The 24008-nt window shown below is 30.8% G+C and overlaps 3 protein-coding genes across 5 annotated transcripts; 1 reads left to right on the top strand and 2 right to left on the bottom strand.

Annotated features, from left to right (window-relative positions):
• Positions 1–25: 25 nt before the first annotated feature.
• Positions 26–9328, bottom strand: LOC116771681 (titin-like). Of its 3 annotated transcripts, XM_061528253.1 has the most exons (19): positions 9104–9328; positions 8743–8854; positions 8006–8121; positions 7630–7700; positions 7501–7566; positions 6268–7275; positions 6040–6106; positions 5542–5640; positions 5264–5394; positions 4908–4983; positions 4753–4821; positions 4593–4642; positions 4432–4520; positions 3531–3804; positions 3340–3460; positions 3062–3261; positions 2828–2993; positions 552–2092; positions 27–482 (listed from the first exon to the last, which is right to left on the bottom strand). In XM_061528253.1, exons 1-19 carry the CDS (start codon positions 9109–9111, stop codon positions 106–108), a joined length of 4641 nt encoding a protein of 1546 aa, XP_061384237.1. In that variant the 5' UTR covers positions 9112–9328; the 3' UTR covers positions 27–105. The 3 variants fall into 3 exon arrangements, with proteins under 3 accessions (XP_061384236.1, XP_061384237.1, XP_032519478.2); XM_061528252.1 differs by having other exon boundaries at positions 26–482; positions 4908–4980; positions 6268–7566; XM_032663587.2 differs by having other exon boundaries at positions 6268–7566.
• Positions 9329–9586: 258 nt separating this feature from the next.
• On the bottom strand, positions 9587–11290 carry LOC116772162 (WD repeat-containing protein 91). The gene is made up of 4 exons (XM_032664243.2): positions 10913–11290; positions 10699–10848; positions 10395–10600; positions 9587–9949 (listed from the first exon to the last, which is right to left on the bottom strand). The coding sequence occupies exons 1-4, from the start codon at positions 11154–11156 to the stop codon at positions 9719–9721; spliced, it is 831 nt and encodes a 276-aa protein (XP_032520134.1). The 5' UTR covers positions 11157–11290; the 3' UTR covers positions 9587–9718.
• A 227-nt stretch (positions 11291–11517) lies between these two features.
• Positions 11518–20653, top strand: LOC116771878 (GTP-binding protein Rit2). Its single transcript, XM_032663871.2, has 6 exons — positions 11518–11934; positions 13291–13364; positions 13608–13802; positions 14595–14735; positions 15192–15332; positions 16715–20653. Exons 1-5 carry the CDS (start codon positions 11796–11798, stop codon positions 15297–15299), a joined length of 657 nt encoding a protein of 218 aa, XP_032519762.1. The 5' UTR covers positions 11518–11795; the 3' UTR covers positions 15300–15332; positions 16715–20653.
• Positions 20654–24008: the final 3355 nt, after the last annotated feature.

Genomic DNA, 24008 nt, shown 5'->3' with positions numbered 1-24008 from the left:
TCATGAATAAAATGCTTGTTTGGTGTTTGATATTAAATCATTTATTTTATACAATCATCCAAAATATTTTAACTTAACAATGAATAGCATAATAGAAAAATAAAATTATAATAACATTTTTTGAGAATCGGAATTATTTCTAGGATCGGTTTCTGCCTTACTAAATTTTTTGACATTTTCTTCATTTTGATTCGACGCTTCAGTAATCGTAGATAAGTTGGGTACAGCACAAGTTATGGGAAATATCTGCTCCAGATTTGACGCACAACCTATAGCTAGTGTTGAATTCTGGTTAGTATCACAGAAATTTGAGCTGGTCGTTTCATCCTCTGAGAAAAGGTACCATCGAGTGCTTTGTGTCTTCTTGTTAGTTTTTATGACTTTATCTTCTGACAACTCAGATAAATCTTCTGTTATGAGGCTGTTGTGTTCTGAGACACCGCTCAGCGGTGTATGAAATGCCGTAGCATTGGAAATTTTCTCTGAAAACACAAAAATAATAAATATAATGCAATGATCTTACACATTTCAAGTATACGATATTAAAATACCTTTTCCAAGCTCGGATCCATCTTGAGCATCTTGAGAAAACAAGTTATATTGTAAACCATCAAAATCATCACTGTTCTTAGTAGAGCTGTTGTCGGATTGTTTAGAGTCTACAGATATAATTGATTCAGTGTTCTCTACGAACTGTACACTGTCTGCCATACAGTCGTGAGCAGTGAGGCAAGTCTCGGAGTGATTGTGAATTAAATCTATGGTATCATTAAAGCATTGAAGGAATACTCCTGATTCTGAATCTACATTTGCTTCATTTGCATTTGAAGGGTCGTTATCTGATGAGCCCTTACGTGTTGCTTTAGAAGATCTTGGCTTTGTTATTTTGACTTTAATAATATCTTTTTTCACCCTACTTTTAATATTTCCGCTATCAATTTGTTGGGCAATGTCCATGTTTAAGTCATTTTCAACATTTTGCACGACCGGTGGACAGGACTTTCTGCTGTATGAACAACTTTCTGTATGTTCTTCAATACAGGGCTCGTTGTTGACGAGGTGTAACCTGCGAGAGCTTCTACGTTTTCGTGGTGTGGAACTCCGTTTTTGTGTTTTTTTCTTTTTGTTTTCTTTATCATCCATATTAACATTATCGATGTTGTTGTTAAGGTCAACTTCCTTATTGATTTTCAACTTTTTCTTAGTGCTCTCTAACATTAAGTCCTTCAGCTTATTGTTAATGGAATCCGTTAATGTCGGTTCTTGTATTTGAACTGTATTTATTTTATTTATGAGTGTCTCAGACATCGGTGTATTTTTAACGTTACTCAAGTTATAGTGATATTCCATCCCGTTTTGTCCCCTTGTCTCTATAGCACATTCTCGCTCCATGAGAGGCATGGAAACATCTGCTTCAGTTTTTATGAAATTGTTTAGAATAATTTGGTCATTAATTTGCATGTCATCAATAACGGGAAAGTCATCACTAACGGGGAAATCGTCAACGCTGCTTAGTAAGTCTTTGCTAATGGATATATTTTCTACAATGGACAATACTGGTGATGTCGGTAAGGAAACATTGCTTGTACTGTATTCCTCTGCTTGCGATTTATAATTCTCCTCTATCTTGTTACCGCTTTGAGATCCTACAGTACTAGCAATAATATCTCCGTATGCCTGTGCATTTAGGTCTTTTTGTTCGGTTAAATTGGGACTTTCAGGAATTTTCTCCAAATTTAATTTTGTACGATTCTGTGTCAAATTTTTACCCATCAAAAGGCGGTACGACTCCGAACTGTATACTTCGGAACTTATAGTAGAATTTTGGAAGGTCATTGTCTTTATACGTTGATCTTGACAGGAATTGCTCGATTCGCTTGTAATATCATCTGTTAACATCGGATGTGAATTCGTTCTGTACCTGTGTATATTTTTCCCTCTATTCGAGAGCATGCTATGGTTAATTCTTTTCTTCCTTCTGAGTAACATTCTCAACGGACTCTCGTCCGAGTCTTGGTATCCTTGAGTGCTATCTATTGACCACATTGATCGACTTTCTGGTGAAGAATGTACTTTATATTCTGGCATCAAGCTGTTAGGAATAAATAATGTTATGCAGAGTAAAAAGCATGCTGTAGTGCAGAAGCTAAAGTGCATAACAGCAATTCAAGCGGCATGCAATGGAAGCAGGTATATGTGTAGTAGCTAAAACAAATTTCATACGTGCAACTTCATGTAAATAAAAGACAAATTACTTTAAAATGTATATTTGTATCACCTGCTCCCATTAAAACAATGGAATTGTGATCTTTAGCTCCCTTAACTACTTTTTTAATAATAGTAATTCTCATTTTGTTTCACAAGTGTAATCAGAATAATGATTAGTGTATACAAAACTAAAATAATTCAGTTAAAAACTATGGCTTTAATTTTTTTTTTTTTATGTTACACTGAACTAGCTTGAGTCACCACGCCTTAATATATTCTACATATTAAATAATAAAATAAATATTGTGATTTTATTTCATTTTATTATTCTAAAAAGTTTTAATTATCAATTTCAGTGTAACAAAATCCTTAAAATACAATCTCACTTCTGTACATAACATTTTTCGATTTTTAAAAAAAGGACACATCAATTTAAATATGATCACGGAATGATTTTTTCATTAAAAAAAATATACTGTATTAAATGTTTTGATTAGATTGTACTTCTATTATCTATCTGGCAGCCCAGCCAGTTGCGCTACCGAGATTTGAAATGGAAGCCAGGGTGTTAAGACAGTAGCACATCTGGTAATGCTACCTTATACAGAATTCTACTCACTATCTAACTTTTGCTTTATTGTTTTTCGATGCTTTAGTCTTTCTAGTCGGCGGCGGAGATGGGAATTTGTACCGTGTTTTCTGCGCAGATTCGTTGAATTTTGGACTTTTAATTTCCTTGGACTTTCTTGATAGGGACTGTCTTGTCCTAATCTCCTTTGGAGGTTCTGCAAATAAGTCGTACATTAGTCATAGACGGCGTGTCTATGTCTACTTTATTGTTATTTAAATATACCGTTTGAACTTTTTTTGGGTGATCTTGTTTTCCTCGCTTCCGATGCCTTCGTGTCTGTTTCCGGTTCGCTGTCTTTAGAACTTTCGTTGGTATCCTGTTTTTGTTCATCTTCCTTTATAACTTCCGGGTTCAGTTTAAGTTTCTTATTTGGACTGACGGGGGCGCTGGCGTTAGCGGAAGACTTTCTAGGTCTTCCGCGTCTGAAATAATCGTAATGAGTTATAATAATATTTTTTTTTTAAATATATATTGTAACTATAGAGTGGAGGTCAACGCACCGTTTCGTGACATTTTCCTCTGGTTGCGATGAGTTCGTTTTAATGGACGATTCTTCTTGGTCTCTTTCCTCTATCTCTTTAAAAATCTCGTTTTCTATTTGGTTCACTTTCTCCTTTACTTCTATAATACATATAAAAATTCATTAATTAACATTTTTCGTATGTATCAAAATGTAAATATATTATTTTACCATCTTCGATATCCACTGGAATGACCGGTGTCGATTGCCTGCTGATGTCTCGATTATTTTTGATGTTAATCTCGGTTGCGTTAGTTTTAGTTGCAACTGGTTTTGTATTTGTTTGGTTTCTAATCTCCACTGTCTCTCTACTCTCGGTGGCCGAGGCGTTCTTGTCCTCCTTTACAACATTGCCTTTCGGTTCATTAGACTCTTTTTGTAGTAACTGCATAACTTGTGCCAAAATTGGATTTACATGGGACCAATGACCTTCCAGTTGGACTTCCTAAAATGTGCTTTTTTTTTTAAGTCCAGCTATTATAACAAAGGTTATTCGGTTATGATTTTTTTTGTGAAGTACTTTTTTTTCCCTAATATTTTTTCTTCATTGCTGTATAAAGCAGTTATTCGTGGAACTTTTTGAATATATTTTATTCCACAAGGACAAATCTATGTTATTTTGGTTGTGAATAAGCAGGTTCGAGTTCGTATTTGATTTTTGTATCATAAATTACTTTTTACATTGATTACAATTCAAAAAATATTATTCACTATCACATACCTTCGCCACATTTCTTTGACGAATTGAATTAATTTCTGTATTCTAATAAAGAGACTTCTGCCGTATTATTTCTTGTATATTAGCTTTTTCATCATTTAATAAATTTTATTTCAACATAAAAATTTGTCATTCTCTTACATTAAGTTTATATTATCAATAAAGTTTGGAATGAATAAGATATCTTGTTAAAGATTCCCATGCCCTATGCCTATACTATTTTGGGGTTTTTCTTATAGTAACTAACACTTCATATCATCATTTATCTTAGCTTCAAGAACAGCGATGTACTCAAATTAACTGTGAACGGTTCAACACCGTAAAAATATTGTTGTTAGTAAAGTAAGCCCTCACCTCATTATTCTTAGTGAATTTAATTTTAACAGTCTTATCCTCAGTGTCATTCTTGTTCTGCACTGCTGGAGGTTCTGATGACTTTTTATCTGAAATTATTTTATACCAATAAATTTTTATATTTGCTATGATGAAGATAGTTTTATAAGGAAATCATATACCTTGTATTGCATTGTGTACCTCTGGTTGATTTGCAATGCTAACTCTATTTCTGAAATGTTCATAATGAAATGTTCATAGCGGATCATAGAAGTAATACATGTTTATAGTATATATCTTTAAGTTATATATACTCAGTGCTCAGTGTTAATAGTTACTCACTCGGTTGTGTTCAATGCAGGCACTTGACTGACAACATTTTCTCTCTTATCCTTTATTTGCTTCAACAATCTGAAAATTATTATTTTTATTTCATTATTAATAAATTGTATATAACCTTTTTACTTTCTTATATTTATAAACTTAAAACTATATACTTAGTCAATTCATCAGCCTTTTTTTTCTCCTCCACATACTTCAGCTTCCAAAATGATTCTTCATGGTCTACTTCTTCTGAAAAAATAAATACGGATGTAATTTTAAAAAATCATCTATTATTACAGTTTCATGCAATTCTACATGAGTTAATTTATTTTAAAAATATTATTATTACAAACATTACACTATGTAATTCTGTTTTCAATTAAAGCAATGTTCTGATAGCACTCGAAGTAATAATTTATCCTCCTCATAGTTCAATGAATATTTCACTTTATATTCTTTATTAGAAAATCAGTTCCAATTAATACAAAAATTGATGCGATTTTTTAATATATTTTTAATATTTCCTTACCTTCGGGTGTGTATGTGACGTAGTTTTTTATAATTTTTCCGTCCTTAACAACTGGATATATCTTCTTACCATACATTACAAACAGGCCTCCCTCTTCTTCTAAGGACAGAATACGGGCCGACTTGGGTTTTCTATATACAATGCAACACTTTAAGTAATATGCATATAGCATATAACAATTTAATGTACAATGAAAGAACTAAATTACATTATTAATTTAATATTTTTAATATGTTTATTGAGGTCCAAATATAATAATAAGTGTTGAAATCACTTACAAATACTTCCTCGTCTGTTTGTTCTTACGACCTCGTGGTGGTGAAATAAATTCGGAGCTTGTGTCTGAAGTCCACTCGCTAGAACCGGAACTAATGCGACTGCAAGTAACACATTCGATATCATAAATAGACTAAAAAAACTACTAAGATTGTTTAAAAAATTCACATTTAGACAAAATCACACATCGTGACCTTTTAATGAGGTAATGGAACTAATGAATTTAAATGTTTCAAAATAGATTTGAAAAAGTTTAAGTAAGGCTGAACAAGTATGTTTGTCTGAGTTAGCAGTCAACAGTCATGGCTACCATGAATAACTCTGAAAGTCATTCTTAATTACAGATATTGGTAATTAGATCTTAGAAAAATGTAACAGACAGTGTTCAATAACAGGAAACTTATGAAACATTAATTTTGCTTAATTTAAACAATTAGTAATAATTATGGAAAACAAAACAAAAAAAAAATATAATTGCAGTACATTTCTAAATAACTCACTGTGCTTTCTGACTTGTGGAATGCTTCCGGTAGCTCACAGTTCTTCTAGATTTTTTATGCACAGCACCTGTAGAAAATAAATAGTTATTGTGCAAAAAATAAGAGAATCGTGATTATTGTTTTAGTTTTATATCAGAAAATAGTTTAAAGCCACCAAAACCATAACCCATGTGTATAAAATCTGAGCCCAAATTATTTGCATGCACCGTTCATCGGACCATGACTTACCACGAGAATATCCAAAAACATCGGCCATAACTTTCTCTCGTGTCTTTGTAACAACTTTCTTGTCCTTCTTTGGAGGTGTTAACTCGATTCTTGAACTATCACTCACTGAGTCTGAATGAGACTGAAGTATCACAATATCATTGAGCAATTTAGAATCCTTAATACTTTTTGATTTTGTTTTTTTCGTATTTTTTTCATTCAGGCTTTCTCTGCCTTGCTTGTACAATGGCAGCTCCTCGGAGACACTGACGCGCTTTTGACAGGCGTTGTCAATCTCTTGGGCCATTTCAACATCTTCTTGTACTGCTTCAGTTTCATTAACAGTTGTTTGTTCTGTGACTTTATCTTTCTCCTCAACTATTAAAGCCAATCCGTTATTTACAGATTCATTTTTTTCGTCCAATTGATTAAGATTCTTCTCAATGATTTTAGGATTTAATTTCTTTTTGTCCTTACTTTTAGTGACGGCGTCTGAATCCGATATTGATTGCTTAGGTAAACTCAAATGACTCTTCTTAACGCCCTTCCTCTGTTGAATTTCCTGTGAACTTGCCCTTTTTCTGTTATTTTTATTATCATACTGCTTTTTTGACAACTCTTGATCTTTCTTTGGAGAATCGTCCTTCTTCTTTTGAAATGCTTCCTGATTGTTAGGTATAGATTCAGTAATTGTTGTGCTGTTTTGTGTTACATCTGATTTCCTTTGGTTATTCTCATTTAGAGCCTTAGATGCCGATGCATCTTCTTCACCTTTTTTATCGGCAACATGATTGTCAGTCAATATGTCTGTGGACTGATCTTTTTCAAGTTGAACTTCAGAGGTCTTTGGATTCATATTGTTTTCATTCTCTACGTTCGATTCTTGTTGTTTCGATGCATCATTTGGTTCTTTTCCGCTGTCTGAATCATGTATTTCATTGACTACATCATCTTTGGTAGTATCTCTCCTAGTTGCTTCTTCATTTTCTACTATTTGCATCTGAGGCTCACCATTCGACTCCTCTTCATCTGTAGCAAAATCATCAAGAGTATTTTGTAGCAAATTAGTTAATGGTTCAGAATACGTAATCAAATCACGCAATGATTTCGGGCAAGTATCCTCTTTCTTGTCCTCATCCTCATTGGGTGATAGCATATCCCCTTTAATGTCCTCCACAGTTTCATAGCAGTTTTCCAATATAAGCGTGTCAGTAGAATCCCTGGTATTTGCTTTTAATTTTTGGAGATCCTCACCTGACGGTTTATCTCCTATATTTTCATTGTTTTTCTGTAATTTTTCTTTACCATTCTTCTCCTCCTCTGAAAAATATTATGCTATATTTTTTTTTATTTTAACAAGTTATTAGTATGAATAAGAGTTACCTTCGTTACTTGACTCAATATCAATTGACTTTATTTCCAATTTATTATTTAATCTTGCTTCTATGTCGTTTCTAGAAAAAGAATAATACAATTTTAACAATGGTGTAAATTAATTCTAATTATAGAGAATAGAAGAGTCAAAAACGCTTGCAAGTATAACGATTTGAACCAGATACTTTAGTATATTGAGTTCTAGTTACCTTGCTCATAAATCGATATACTCTTAGCAGAAACTGTGTTAAATGACAATATATGAGCAATTTGTTTTTTTTTTATGAAATTAGGCTGATTATTAATATGAAGGACATTATATATTCCCATTTAACATATAAGCGTAATAAACTACTACATTTAATATAAAGTAACATTATTCTACCCATTTTTAAAACTTGCTATCTGATGTGTAGACAGCTTATAGTATGGATTATTAATGTCAGGTAATATTCTCTTGAGAAATGTCTCTTTTAAACTTTGCCATGTTCTGCTTGTAACCTAAAATTGTAGTTATAATATAAGTAAAAAAACAATATTTATTTAAGATTTTAGGAACACTAGTAAATTCAATATTACAAAATGAACAGCGCATAGACTTTATCTTCTAAATAACAAAAAATGTATAAACAAATAGAAGCGCTTCTTAGAAAATGACGTTGAGAATCAAATCATCAAAAAAATCACTTACTACTTTCATTATATACAATTGTATATTTGTCAAAAACTTCTAGAAACAATGTTTATGTTCATTTTGTAATTATAGTAATATTCTCTTTTATTATTCAAGTAAATTGTGAGAACATAATGACAACAAAAACATTTTATTATTAAGTTTTATTATAAGATTTGTGATTTACAAAATAAAAATAATAATTGAAATTTGAAAAGTAATAGAAATTGAAGTTTCATACCAAATTCATTTTTAATGATAAAAATGCAGGCTTATTTTAGAAAAAATAATAACAGTGGCTTTAATTTTTAAAAATAATGTAAGGAAATAATTTTAAAAAAATTTGCTTGCTTTTTTATTTTAATATATATGATACATTTTTGAAATGTAAATGTTTATTTATTTTTCTTTGTATATTTTAGTTAGTAATATTACGATGATAGCCTTACATCGGAACTAGCCATGTCCATCCACATTTTGCGCCCTTTTATTTCTGAAAAAGCTTTGTGTTCTACTAAATACTCCACTATTGCTTTCATTTCTTTCATTGTGTATGATTTTCTGAAAATGATATTTATTGCATAGCTGTGTATATGACAGATACATACTTTTAGCAAAGATATACAGACGAATTGTGGGTAGGAAAAACAAAAAGAGAAAGTTAGCCGTGCTTAAAAATTAATTAAAGCAATATTTTTACTTAGATAAGTCTTAGAATTATCATTTACTACAGTTTCAAATATCAAATTATATAGACAACACCTAAATAGTATTTTGAATTATCAAACAATAACATGGGCAAAAACTTACCCCGACATTTTGGAGGGCAATTGTTAAACTCCAATAATAGCTTACTAAATGATTGTTATTTATGATTATTCTAGTTTAAACAGAATTTTACAGCTTCCACCTTTATCATTCGAATAATATTTAAGGTACATAAAATACAACTAAAAGAAAAATTGAACTTATTGGCAAACCCGGCTACAACAACAAGCTGTAAGCGCTCTCCAATATTTCAGTGACATTGAAGTCACTACATGACCATAGACTAAAAATGAGGACGCTATAAGTTTCAAGCTCATTGAACGTGTTTGTTAAATTATGATATTGGAAGTATATTGTGTACATACTATATACAATATGTATATTATATCTAATGTATATATGTGTATCAATTTACATCTACAGTTATGGATAAAACAGGTTATTTCATGCTTTTCAGTATTTTGTTTTATTATCTGTCTTCAGCTCCAATATTTTGGCGGGAAATAGGAAAAGTTTAAGCAAACGTTGTATTAAATTTATTCAAATTTTATTTTTCTCTTAGAGTAATGACATTAACATCTATGTATAGATTGATTTTATAATGTAGGGTTACATAAATATTCTTTAACCTATTAACGTTTTAACGTTATATTTATATTAATTCTGACTTTGAGATCTTCCAGCTTTTCTTGCCATAACAGGACTTCCTCCCATCTGTCTTAAAAGGCCTCTGAGCCCACGAGCTTCTCTTATGCCAGTGTCAAATTGTTCTGATGGTATAGCAGAAAAGTCATCCACTAATGGTAAAGGAACACTGAGTCTTTCAGAATATTGAGATATACGTGATTGATGTCCTATTGGGGATGTTTTTTCAGAAGGTTGCTGTGTCTGAAATGTGTATTTAAGAATTTAATTGTATTGTTTGATCAGGGTAGATAAGGTTTTTTTAAGGAATATATTTAAAAAGCCAGTTTAGAAAATGCTGGATTATCTATCGCCTATGAAAGATAATTGAAATTTAAAGCCTTGAAGCTGATTATGTCTAACATTTTAACATTTATACACTGAAAATAAAGCTACCTTTTTCTAATATACATAATTTCAGATCATGTGTTCAATTATATTTGAAAAACACATTTTAATGTGTAGTGTGTAGACATATTTTTTAGATAGAACCTGGTTCATTTTGCAAATATATGCATGTTAAATAGAGCCAGTTTATAAAAACCAATTCTTTAAGAAAGTTCAATGTTAATATATTCATTCTAAAAAGCTTCTTGATGAAATTTGAAAGTGAAAAAAAATAATTTAAAATGATAAGCATTAGAGATACCTTTCCTTTAAGAGTCATAATCTCATCCTGTAACCTCTTTACCAAGGCTGCATCACTCTCATAACTGGTAAGGGTTGGCTGAGGCATACATTGGAAAACAGTAGCTAGCAAATTGTGTAACGACACAAGCACACTATCCTGCCATGCTCTTGTGAAATAGAGACTAAATGAAGGATTCTCTTCAGGTTTTTGTATGTAAGGTAACACTGGAAAATTAACAAATACTTGTAACATATTGATATACCTTCAGTATATATTATAAACATATAACCTTTAGAATTGTTGATGTATAATTACAACTTACTGAACCAATCCCTCCATTCATTTTGGCCTTGTAGCTCTGGTAACATTTTAGATAGAAATTCTGCAACTTTTTCATTTTTTACACCTCCAGTGCTCTGAGATGCTGTGACTAAGTATAGTTTGTAGAGACTGTACTCTATTTTGCGAATCGCTGGAAAAGGATGTTTTGTAATAAAAATATAATAAAAAACTTAGTTATTTTTAAAAAGACTAACCTGGCTGAACATGAACCTCTAACTTTGAGAAAATTAAACTATCGAGGTGTAACCAGTACTCCTTCAGTGCAATGAGGTCAGAAACATTTATATAATGCATAATTTGATCAACTATTTTGTCAACTCTAAAACCTTTATCTTTATCAGATTTAAGGTCAGCGTCGAACGATTTTACAGTTGACGTGAACCCTCTGAAAATCAAATATTCCCGCACCAATTCATCGACTAATTGTATATGGGCCATTTTAATCCATATAGTTAAATATCCTTCCTAAAACTAGAGATTAAAGAAAACTATCAAACGTGATATACAGTTGGCCTTTGTTTATATTTTCCTGTCTTAACTCGCTATAGCTAAATTGTCAAAACTTGACAGTACAGTCACAGTGTCATGCGTTCAATACAGTTACTCTATAGGTGTACATTTTTATTTCAACTTTATATGAAATATTAGGGCTCTAAGGAATGAATAGTTAGATTATAATCGTAAAAATAATTTAGGACTTATTTTTTTTACATAATTATTGATGGTATATTATTGTTATGAGGTGTTATTATTATTGGTATGATATAGATATATAATTTGCATACATATAAAAAAAATCTGGTCACAATTAAAAAATCAAAATGTCAATCAAAATTGTCTTTATTCTCTAATCAGCTGTCGATTTTCATGATCGGTGACATTTTTTTTACTTTTACATTACAAACTTAATTAAGATGTGTGATAAATGAAGAGGTATACAATTTTATCGGTACAGTCAGCATAGTGGTTGTGTTGGGGGGTGGTTTGTGCGGATGGCTGGAACGAGGAGCGGGTGTTGCGAGTGACCGCGGCGGGCGCGGCTCTCGTGGGCCCCTGAGCGAGCAGGCATGCGGGGGCATGGCGGAGGCTGCGGGCACATCGCGCGGCCTCCGCGTCTACAAGATCGTGGTGCTGGGTGACGGAGGAGTTGGCAAGTCCGCGGTCACCTTGCAGTTTGTTAGCCACAGCTTCTTGGACTATCATGATCCCACTATCGGTAATGTTAAGACATTTATTTTTATGAGTATGCCTAGCAAAAAAAATCTATCTCTCTCTAACCATAACCATATGGTACATTATGTTGAATCAATTAAATCTGACCTTGCAATGCAGTTTGTTCCTTATTATTCTCAAAACCTTTATTTAAATGTAAACATAATTATTTGCACATTTGACATAAGATTTTAATAAGCCAATGCATTTTACTAGACAAAAAACCCAACATCTTTTTGAATTTCTTTTCTCAAAACTTGATAATAAATGAATGTAACGGGTTTATAAAAAATGGGCAACAAAAGATATATAAGTGTATTTTATAAATTTGTTGAAAACATAGATTATTTATGAAAAAGGTGGCAAAAATTAAAAAGCATTAAAAGGTATTTAGCTGAAAAAAATATCCAATGTTAAATGTCTTAGCTACAGGTCCAAAATAGCTTGCGTCTATCTTGCAAAGATAATCGATTAACAATATTGTAACTTCAAAATATATTTATATGTGCTAAAGTAAGTTATGATACTGATACTGCAGTAATTCTTATCAACTTAAATATATTTATCAGTACAGGTGCAATTTGATAATCCCTATAATTAAAAATATATATCTCATGGAAGTAATCATACATATATATGATGATAGTAAATTACATTATGTGTTCCAACTTAGGAACTTATAGACCAATGACTATTGCTGTTAGCCCTATTGGCTTTTACAGCGTCACCGGGAGGGGTGGGTGGCCCGATGGGATCAACTTGTTTAATTTGGGCCCGAAGTGCCCTATGTATGATGGAAGATTAATGATGAATGATGATGCCTTATTAGATAATACTAATCCATGCAAATCTTTAATACAGTAGTTTAATTTTTATATTGTAATAATATTTTTATTATATTAAACCTAAAAGACTAACTAAAAGAATTTATATAGATATATTTTTAATTGATCACATAGGAAATATTTTTTACTTTATTATTTTTAAGGATGTATTGAATAAGCTGGCATAAATTGCATTCAGGTTTAAATTAAGGGTCACCTTTTTGTTGACTTTGAATCAAATTTAAGGCACCACATCACTAGCTTAACATCACTTAACATTCTATGTGACATGGATATGTGTTGTCCTAAAATATTTCTTCAGGAAAAAGACTCTTTGTCTTTGATTGGTGAAATGTATTTGGTATCTTAATATATGTAGGCATCATGTACATTTATCCCCATAAGACTTTAAATATTAACACTTAAGTTACTGATCTAGAAATTCTACATGGACCCATTTAGTTTGATAAGCCGGTGCTTCCAACCATTCAAAGGTAAACTAAACCATATTTTACTCATTGGACATTTTCTTTCAGAGGATTCATACCAACAACAAGCAGTCATTGACGGTGAGCCAGCTCTATTGGACATCTTGGATACTGCAGGACAGGTAATAAAACTTCTACAAATAACATTGAATAGTCTAAAAATGTGATGGCAATATAGAAGACGTATTTTATTATTTGTTCAACTGGTAGGCTTCTTAGTTAGCCTGAGTTTCTTTGGCATAAGTGATTAGAATGATATCAAGTTGTCTTAATCCATAGAGCTCTGTTACTGTCCAAACTATCTCAAAGGCAATTAAGGTTTTCCTTTAATAGATGACCATTACCAGATAATATATCTATTCCAGGTAGAGTTCACGGCTATGCGGGAACAGTACATGCGTTGTGGTGAAGGTTTTATGCTGTGCTACTCGGTGACGGACAGGCGGTCGTTTCGCGCGGCTGGTGAATACCAGCGGCTCTTGGCCCACGCTAGACCTAACGAGTCGCTGCCAATAGTACTGGTGGGGAATAAACTGGACCTAGCGCCGAGGTTCAGACAGGTATGGTTATGTTCTCACCTTCCTGTTCTATGCAAGAATAGTGTGGTCTTTAAGCATTATTAATGTTTAAAAGTATCCATGATGTAACAACTTTCATGTTGTTCCTCATTTATAAAAAGAAATTTTCTAAAGAAAAGTTTGATCTCATAGCAAAGCTTCGTTGTTTTCGAATTTTTTTGCGAGGGTTATTTACAGATCCAGGTTTTAAAATCATCTTTCTTATTTACCGTATTTGATATGTAGATGTTGTTAGCATTCGATAAGAAAATATTATTATGTAAAAAAATAGGGTAAATGCAAATAAGTCCGCAATTAACACAAAAGAAATTTGGAAGATTCTTGTGCCAGCGTTTTGGTAGTCTGTGCGAATGTACTTTCCTTGCTATATACAAGACCTTATAAAAGGTCCTTGCCATGTCAAAACTTACTCATTATGCTTTTTCCTTACTTACTAATAATGAGCTTTTAACTAATAGGTTTTTGACCCTGGTCGTAACCACACTGTTTACCACCGACCCCTTATTTGTAATTAGTGTTGCTATTAGCTTTCTTGTACGCGCGTATTTGTACTGTAGCGATCATTAAACCTTTGTGTTAAAATAAATAGATAACAATTACAAATAACTTTAAAATATAATTTAAAATTTTTGGAAAACTCGCTTTATCTCCTAATTCTGACGTTGCTAATAATTTCATGTAATTTTTGCAATATGAGATCATTTAATGATGTGTAACGTTAGCAAAACAATCTCCGATGAGTAACTAAATCGGACAAAACAATTATTGTTTTAGGTAACAACTGATGAAGGTAAAGCCCTAGCGAGTCAGTTGGGGTGTCCTTTCTTCGAGACGTCAGCCGCTCTCCGTCACTTCGTGGACGACGCCTTCCACGCCCTCGTGAGGGAGATAAGACGTTTAGACAGACAGAGACAGGTATATAACATTGTTTATGATGTAGTTATTAATTTTCTGAAATGGATTTCAGTTTATATTTGATAAAAAAATCTTAGGATTTTAGGTTCTTTATAAGCAATTTTACTAGTTTATAAGATTATTTTGTTATTAACTATAAATATTTTTATTTATTCGCTAATTCTGTTTCCTGATGTTGTTTAACTTTTCGGATGGGAAATGGCTCAGAAGAATTATTGTATTAAATTATTATCAATAAACCAAGAGTGGAAATGAGCTAAAATACTTATTTTTCACAAGGCAAATATTTGTAACATAAACATATTGTCTTATACTTGAAAAAAATAGTAAGTTTTTTAATAAATAGCTTAAAAAAAAAACATAATAAAAATACTAATTCCCTCCCTCTTCCCTCAAGAAATGTTAAAAGAAATTTTATTATAATTCAAATATTAATTATATCCCGTTCCCCCCCAGCCTCCTCCCTGTGTGACGTCATCTGGTGGTCGCCGTCGGTGGCGTCGCCTCCGCAGCATCTTCGCCTTCGTGTTCCGAAGACGGCGCCGTCACCACTCCTCTCCATGAAGCGATAAACACCATTATTTGTATGCCCTCAAGGTTGGTTATTCTTTGTTATTATCTATCGGACATTTCCATCCACTACTTCAGAGGTCTTTTAATCTTAATATTTGAATTTGTACCAGTAAAGATTGTACGCGCTATAAACAACTTTAAAGCACTGAAGTTAACGTTTATTTTTCTATGTTATTGTAATGTTGTAGCATTCAAAGAGTATAATAATATTAGGGCTTTTTGGCAAATAATTTTCACTAATAATATGACATGAGGTATAAACAGTAGAATGTTTTTGGTGATTACGTCTGTATATTCATTAGTCTATATAAATAAAGGTACATAACATAGTCACGTAACAAACGTGAGACCTATTTAAACTAATGGTATTCAATCAGAATGATTATGAAAAAAAAATTTAAATGACCAAACTCCAACAAAACGTTATTAATATATAATAATGTCTGAAATATATTGTTATTGATGATAGTAACAAATAAGGTGAATAGGATTCACTGTAGAGATTTTTTTTACGGGATCTTTATAATACAAGGGTCTGTTTGAAAAGAAAAGGGGTTTCTGGTAAACTTATTGGACAAAGCACACCATACGCATACAAGGATGTTGGCAATATGATGATAAAATATAATGTGATACATTTAAAAATTCAGCTTTTATCCATTTTGTATGAAATATGAAGACAAGACGAAATGTTTAACAGCGCTCATTACACTACGGTCACTGGTGCTCTTTTAGTTCCTACGCTAATGATTTTTAGTATATTTTGTTTTTTGGTTTATTAGGAGTCGTGGATAGTCCATAGTCGTGTGTTGTTCCTATTAAATTGCATATTATAAACAATCACGAGATCAGCTTGGTGTTATATGGTTTCCTTTTCAGTGCAGTTTTCAAAAAACCTGTTTGGGTCTTACTTTTTCATACTCTGTGGAAGCCGAAAGTTATAATTTTTAATTAGATAATTTAAAATTACTTATGAACAAGTAATTTTGAACTGCTCCCGAAAAATATGTTCCATAAACTTAAAGATAATTTGTTGGTGATCATTTTTTTGTTCGGATGTAATTCTATTTTATTTCATTTGGACATGTTGCTATGAAATCAAATTGGTCTGATCTAAGGATCAGTAAAGGAGAAGAATTTGGTGGATTTTGCAAAAGGTATCAATGCAAATAAAAAAAAATATATTAGGATCACAAAAAAGGTTTTAGTTTTACTAAAAAATGGCCTGTTTTCTGGACTAGAAAATTATTATCATCAAATAATTTGGTTTTAAATATATGTAAGCGATTGTACCTTTATTCATATAGCGTTTATCGTTTCTTATCTTCATCTGGTGGTTCCTATTTTAAATGTAGCAGTTCCTTGAGATTTCTCTTTGTCATTCAAATGTTATAATTTGTCAACAGTTACAAATGACACAACTCTCCCCTACAGAACGCGATCATCTCTGACTGGACACGCACTAGAGGTTTTTAAGGCATTTAAACATTATTCCTAATTATGAATAGCATTACAACCAAAAAAGATGAATTTTTTAAATAACATTGTCTTGCATCAATACTTCACACCTGTTTCTGTTTAAAGTATTTATAAACGAGACACCAGTTAAGGATTTGAGCAGTATTGACATCAATTCCTCCTTCCTGTGAGTTTTAAATCGTTTGGAACACACGTATAATGTTTTTTTTTTGTTATATTGTTAAAAATCCACTACCTCATTGTGATGCTTTTTATAAGTTAATTTTTTTGTGTACAGTCAACTACAAAGGTTGTATATATATGGAGTTTTATTTTAATGTTTTTTTTTTGTTTATGTAATTTATTTGTTATATGGAGCATTATTATATTTTATTTTTTGCTAGTGCAACACATCTTAACCATAAAACAACGATGAATTTCGGATAAAATGTCACAATTGTGATGCTTTTTTTGAATATCTTGGATAACAATTACACTCCTATCCATTTGACCTGTGCTTTGCATCGTAGAGTTTGCAAAACAGGAAGATGTAGAAAATAAATTCATGAATTTAATTATTAAAGTAAATAATATAAAGAGATGCATATTTTTGTAGCTGATTGTACCTAGTATTAAAATATATTTATTAAATTTATCCTACTCGTAATTCCATTTCTACCTCTTTCTTATAATTGTATCATCCAATGTTCCTGATTGAAAGCCATATATAGATATAATGTTACTGTCAAACTATAAAGTAGGTTACTTCGTTGTCTATGACGGCATAAAAAAAAAATGTTGGAAGTAAAAAAATTTATGGGCCTAATTTTGCCTTAAAACTGTACTTACCCCATAATGACAAGCTCTCGGCGTAATTCAAACATTAACTTATACAATAATTTTCATTGTCTTTACGATGTAATATTAAAAATCTTCTCAAGTAAAGTTGCCTATTAGAAACTGGCCTCGAGTAATGTCTTCCGCAATGGAATACAAAATAAAGCAATAATTTATTTATATAGTTACAGTAATTTATATTCGTCGAGTTTCAGTGTTTAGATTACAATTTGCGTGTTAGTTGTAATTGGTATATGGGTAAAGCGTTACGCATGAATCGAACAGCCGAAATACGTTGAAAATTTAAAATTAAACCTCTTTGGTTTTATTTGTGTATTCAATACTCAAATAGAATGTGTTTGTGTCATGCAACTTACACTTATACCTTTTGTAATTAACTCTTAAAGTATTAGATATAAATTCCAACCCCCTGTCTTAGTGAATATTATTAGGGCACATAACTTCGTTATAGTAGCAATATTAACCCCCAAAATTTATGAATTTTTGCCAAATTCTACGTATAGATATAACACAGTAAATACAAAAAAAGAGGTATTCTAAAATATATTTCGCCGTAGAGGTTAATTTAGGTCGGTTTAGAAAAGTAATGTTTAATTTCAGATGTAATAGTTATTTATGGTAGGTCAATACCAATTAATACGTACGAAGTCTTTTTGTTCGTTATAAATGTCGTTTCACATTAAAGATTTTTTGGGTAGCGTTTTACTTTTTGACCATTTTATATCGAGTTGTATGGAACAATCAATTAATGACTTTGAATAACAGTCAAGATTTAATTGAGACTGTATTTGCGAATAAAACTTGCGGAGAATTTTTTTTTAATTTTATTCGGACGTTTCGATTATTTTGACAGTAAAAAAAAAAATAAAGTTAGCTTAAAATATGCGTACGCTATATACGTAGGTATAGTTTTATTTAATTGGAAGCTAGTCAACATATATAACGATTAATAGCTCTGTTCGTACCAAAGCAAAATTACGAAGTTTAGAACCCCATAAGTGTGTGGATTAATGAAGGTTTTCACTTATACGCTCGATAAGAAATGATTCATATAATAAAAAAAAAGTTAGGGATATACAACATTGACATTATTCCTTTAAAGAAACTCTGCTCTTATAATGCGAGAATAAAAAACGCTACGAGAAAGCAATTAATGTGGAAGGTATCTTATAGTCAATAACTACATTATGCCTACATACAGTTTACATATTCACTGTGCATACGAAACGTTTCTAGCATTTCAGTCTTTAATTTTCGCAAATTCTAGTACTATTGTAGATTTTTGAAGGAGAAACGGGAAACGCTCCGTATGTAGTGTGTCGGTGTAAACGTATAGTAAGCGTAGTGATGGTAATATTATTACGTAGAATGTTTGATAGCGAGCCCAGTAGTGTCCATTTTTATTTATTTTTATAATTTATCTATTAAAATTAATAGATGTACGTGAATTATATTAAATGTCATAAAATGTTTAACTATACGACCTCCGAGTACAATTTACGTCTAGACGTATATAATATGGTCTGTGTGACAGATACAGCAATAAAAATATAATATATATATATATAGTAAGTGATAATTATTATGTGTGTGTGATAGTTTTGTATTAATCGTATATAAATATTTAGATCGATACGCACAAATTTTTAGAATAATTATTGTCATGTTGAGATACAGGGTGATGGATTTGTTGAAAAGACCAATAGCATCATTCCACTTGATATTTGTTTATTGTATTTTTTTTTTATCAACAACAAAAAATTAGCACACCTTATATAAAGCGATTTTTAAATATCTTACCGTTATGATCTAAAATACTTTTATAAAAAACTTAATCATATTTAATCTGTATTACAAATTTTATTCAGTTTTTTTTCCTAATTTTAAATTGCTATCTGTAATGTATTAAGAAATAATGTATTGCACACGCGATTTAACAGGTTGAGAATAGATTTTTATCTGAATTCCAAGTATTATAAGGAAAGTTGATATTGTTTTACTTTTGAAGTATATGCTTATAAATATATTTACCGAAATTCTAAACATAGAAAATAGAATTGAAGTCATGTAAGGTAGTTTAAATTCATTACGTTCAAATCTAAATAAAAGGGACACTTACTTATAACTATATTATATATGCATTAGAAATGATTATGTAATTTAAAAAAAAATTCAATAGGCTTACATATTGTAATGGAGTCCATTCGTCATCTAGTCATTAGTTGATAGTGTGAGTTACGGCTTGTAGACGATACCCGAGTCCGTATGTTTTAAACTGTTGCGATGTTTTAAAAAAGTTTCCGTTTTGAAGTTTGACATCTAAATATAGATGTAGTTGTCTTAAATTGAAATGACAGTGATGTTAACATCAAATGTCACAAAACTTGACAGCGGTAGTGACAGTGATAGCTCAGTATTTTTTGTTTCACTTAGTTTTTTTTTAATTCAGTAAGGTGAGATTTAAATGTGTTTATTCTTTGATCGATGTCCAGCATGATTATTCGAAACATGTTATAAAATAAAACCTTTTTTAAATTGTTTTTTTTTTTATGTTATGTAATTTTAACGTCACTTCGAGACGGAGATTTTTTTTCCAGATTTTTCTTACTATAATTATTTGTGTCATATTATATGAATATAAAAACAGATAAAAAGCTCGTGCTATGTATTTTGCTGAGTTTAAACTTACGAATTTGTTATTGTACTTGTCGTTTTGGACAGAAAATCTGCCCACAGATATATACAACAAATAGCCAGCAAACATTATAATAAAATATACATACATATAATATAATCCCTATATTAATATATTTGTGTTAAAAATATAACAAAAAAAATATTTTAAAATAATGTTGTAATATGTTAATACTATTGTGGATTTGTCTTTATTTATAGATAATAATATGAATTGTTTTTAATTTTATTATTTATAACACCAAATAGTACCTTTAATGTTTAGATTTAATATATTTTATTCAGATATATAAACAGTGTGTAGCAGTTTCGTTGAATAAATGTCATGTTTAATATGTGATTTTTCTTTATTTCCTTAGTACCTGTTCAATTATCGTGCAAACCCGGCTTAAATTTCAGATCTTGTTCATATATATGAAGACAAACTTAATTGATAAAAATGTCCATTAGATTTGATTACAATCAATATTATATTTATCAATTAAATTTGAGCGTTTGTTTGTTATTTTAAATTGAAAAAGTTTTCACTACACTCACATGAAAAAAACAACAATAAATGTTTAAAAAATGCAATGAAAATATGTTTTTTAATTTTTTTTGTCTTCGTTTGTCTGTTTGTTCCGGTTAATCTCTACAACAGCTGGACTGATTTTGATGGGGTTGTCACTCGCAAATAGGTAATATCATAAAAAGGCTACTTATTAACCAAATTAAAAAGAGGAAGTTATCAAATCGTTTTGTGTTTATTACGCTGTAATTGCTTTCGAGAAAGGGCCTTTTTAAAAATATTATTTGGAAGGGCATGTGAACTTTCCGTGGTCATAGTAATACTACGTAGTAATAATACGTCTCCTATTTCCTTTATTTGCTTGTATTTATTATGTATTGTTTATGATCAATATAAATTAAAAACACCTGTGTCCATCCTGCTCCGAAGTTATCATATTGTTTTTGTAGAAAAAAATATATACAATCTAGTAATATTTTAATTTAAAGATAACAATATTTAAATTAAATATGTTTCTGAATATCTTTAAAGTCAAGCACATTCGCTCTTGAAAAGTGCATCACAATGATATTAAAAATTACTAAATTGATCAGAGTTCAATGAAGTTCTGGATGCAATCAAACCTATATTATTAAATATAAATGATTCACTAATTGAAAAAGGAACCTAAAATTTTTATTTCCTTGTAACCTGATCACGTGCAGCTAACGAGTAACGAAACCAATTGAATGAAATTTTGATACTATTGAATCAAATGTGAATAGCGTTGGGTAGCATTAATGAACAGAGAGATTATTTTACGGATATAAAAACTGATAATTACATAAAAAGTCACAGCTATTTAATGAATACAAACAATACATACAAAGCAACATATTGAATAATGTGATGACAACATGTTTGATACATCGGATATTGTGACTCGTGACGACGGCGGCTGGCAACATCGTTAAATGTAACTTTATGGACTGTATTGTTAGTGAGTATATAACACTGTAATGGAGGACATAACGTACCCTTCGCATAAAGCGTAGTAAATCGTTGATCTATCTAGTGTAGCTAAAAATAGTTTATTATTATAACGAAATATCCTATTAGTGCGTTGTTGATTTAAAATATAAGTCTTATGGGAAATAAGTTAAATATATTTTAATTTTATAAATGTTTTTTTTCTTCAATTATCACCTATTTTATGTGCATTGAAACAATACATATTAAATACACTTACAAGAAATTGTATTGTATTCCTCGAAAATATTGCCGGCTGTTACGACTATCAGTTTTTACGACTAAATATCAAAGGTCCATAAGACGCCGTTATAAAATATTTTGACTTGAGTTGAGGTTGCGGGCATTTTTTTATATCTGAATAATCCAAGCGAAGAATAGCTACAGCCAATATAAAGCATCATTCCATGTTTACCATAAATTCGAAAGTCTATCAGGATGCTTTTTCACGCAAAAACTAATCAACGAATTATAATGAAACATTACAGTTATAAGTTTAGCTAAGTCATCAGAATAATAGATAGGCTAAAATTTATCAAGCAATTCTAATTCCCGCTTTGCCATGGCATAAGGTTGTATTTTGTTTGAAATCAAATGACCAATACTTTTGATGTCGTTGTCAGTTGTTACTGTTAACATGTTTTTGAGATGCTACATTTCTCTCTCAGTCCACACGAGAAGACCGCGCTAACGAAATCGGTTGAGCAAGTGGTTAAAGATATGTCTTTATGGTATTCATTTAAATACATTATCACGTTATTAATGTAAGTGAACGCAATTTTTCACGTAAGATATTGAGATCGATTGTTTGTTTGGATGTTTGGGAATGAGTAGTCTCGGTTTTTAAATTATACCGAAATTTAACGAGGCTATTTTGAATATTTTTTTTTAATAACGTTAATCTTAATACATATCTGGGTAATCGAGATTTAATAAAATTGTTATACAATAATCATTTAAGTTTAGGTATTTTTTTATATTTTCCATGAAGTTGTAACATAGGTACTTAGACAAAGCATCTTTTAATGAAATATTTCACATTTATATCAAAATAGTGAACGTAGCACCCTTGCTTACGGTATGGCAACTTATTTAGTAGGCGAGAAATAACAAGACTATAATAGCAAGAGTCTGTTTAATTGAGTATCTATTACAGTACTGAATAATAAAATCATGCGACATAGTATTTATATAGGCACAGTACTTCCCTCTTTTATTTTTAAATTGCGTATTCACTACGATAACTAGTTATTACAAAAGGTATTTATACTAGGCACTATAGTTTAAGTTTAATTTACAAGCAATTTTTTTTTTTTTAATTTTATTTCTTTTCAAATACTTTCACAGACAAAAATTGTCACTTTATATTTATGAACACGTTTAAATTTATAAAATGAATTAATCTTCTCATTGAGTCTATACCTTAAAATGTAACTTCGAAATCCCCGAAATGATATTTAAAATTGTGTAAATGAAAAAATTATAGGATAATAATATAATGGACCTTGGAGCTTGAATGAAATTATTGAGCGTTTTATTATGATTTTTATGAAATAAAATTACTCGTCTTCGTCTTTCGTGTCCTTATTTTTGGTGGCCATGTTTTATGCCAGTTTAAAATAGATATGTAAAATATAATTATATAAAGTTAGATTAAATAAAATATATTTTTTAATAAACTGTCTATCAAAAGCTCTTTGATCACACGGTGTTCGTTATCTCTATCAAAGTAACTTACATATAAATTACTTTCCCTTAGTATGTCTTACTTAAAACGTGCTATACAGCTTAAGACCTGTAAGGAAAGCTAATACTAAATGCATTAGGTTTTCGCCAGACCTTCAAAGTAGCCTTAACACAATAAAGTAAATTCGAACGTGGATACTCCCATCCAAGATTATATAACTCTTATCACAAGTTTGTATAGTCGCACTACATACGGAGCGTATTCAGTATCTCATTCATAAATTTCCGCACGTGATTGCATTAACGTAGGTTTTCGGAAGAACTGGAATGACACTATGTAGTGTGACTAAGAAGACTTGTATTATTGATACGAAGCATTTTCAGTCTTTCATTAGTAAATCGTTACACGTTAAATTACAACCATACGGTATTGTATGACAAAGGGGAAACGCTTCTTATTAGGTGTGGCAATGTTAGCCTGTGAGTTG

Source organism: Danaus plexippus, assembly GCF_018135715.1.
Source record: "Danaus plexippus chromosome 16 unlocalized genomic scaffold, MEX_DaPlex mxdp_31, whole genome shotgun sequence".
In the NCBI taxonomy this organism is placed as follows: domain Eukaryota; kingdom Metazoa; phylum Arthropoda; class Insecta; order Lepidoptera; family Nymphalidae; genus Danaus; species Danaus plexippus.
Note: the sequence above shows the minus strand (reverse complement) of the source record. Positions and strands in the feature narration are given on the sequence as shown.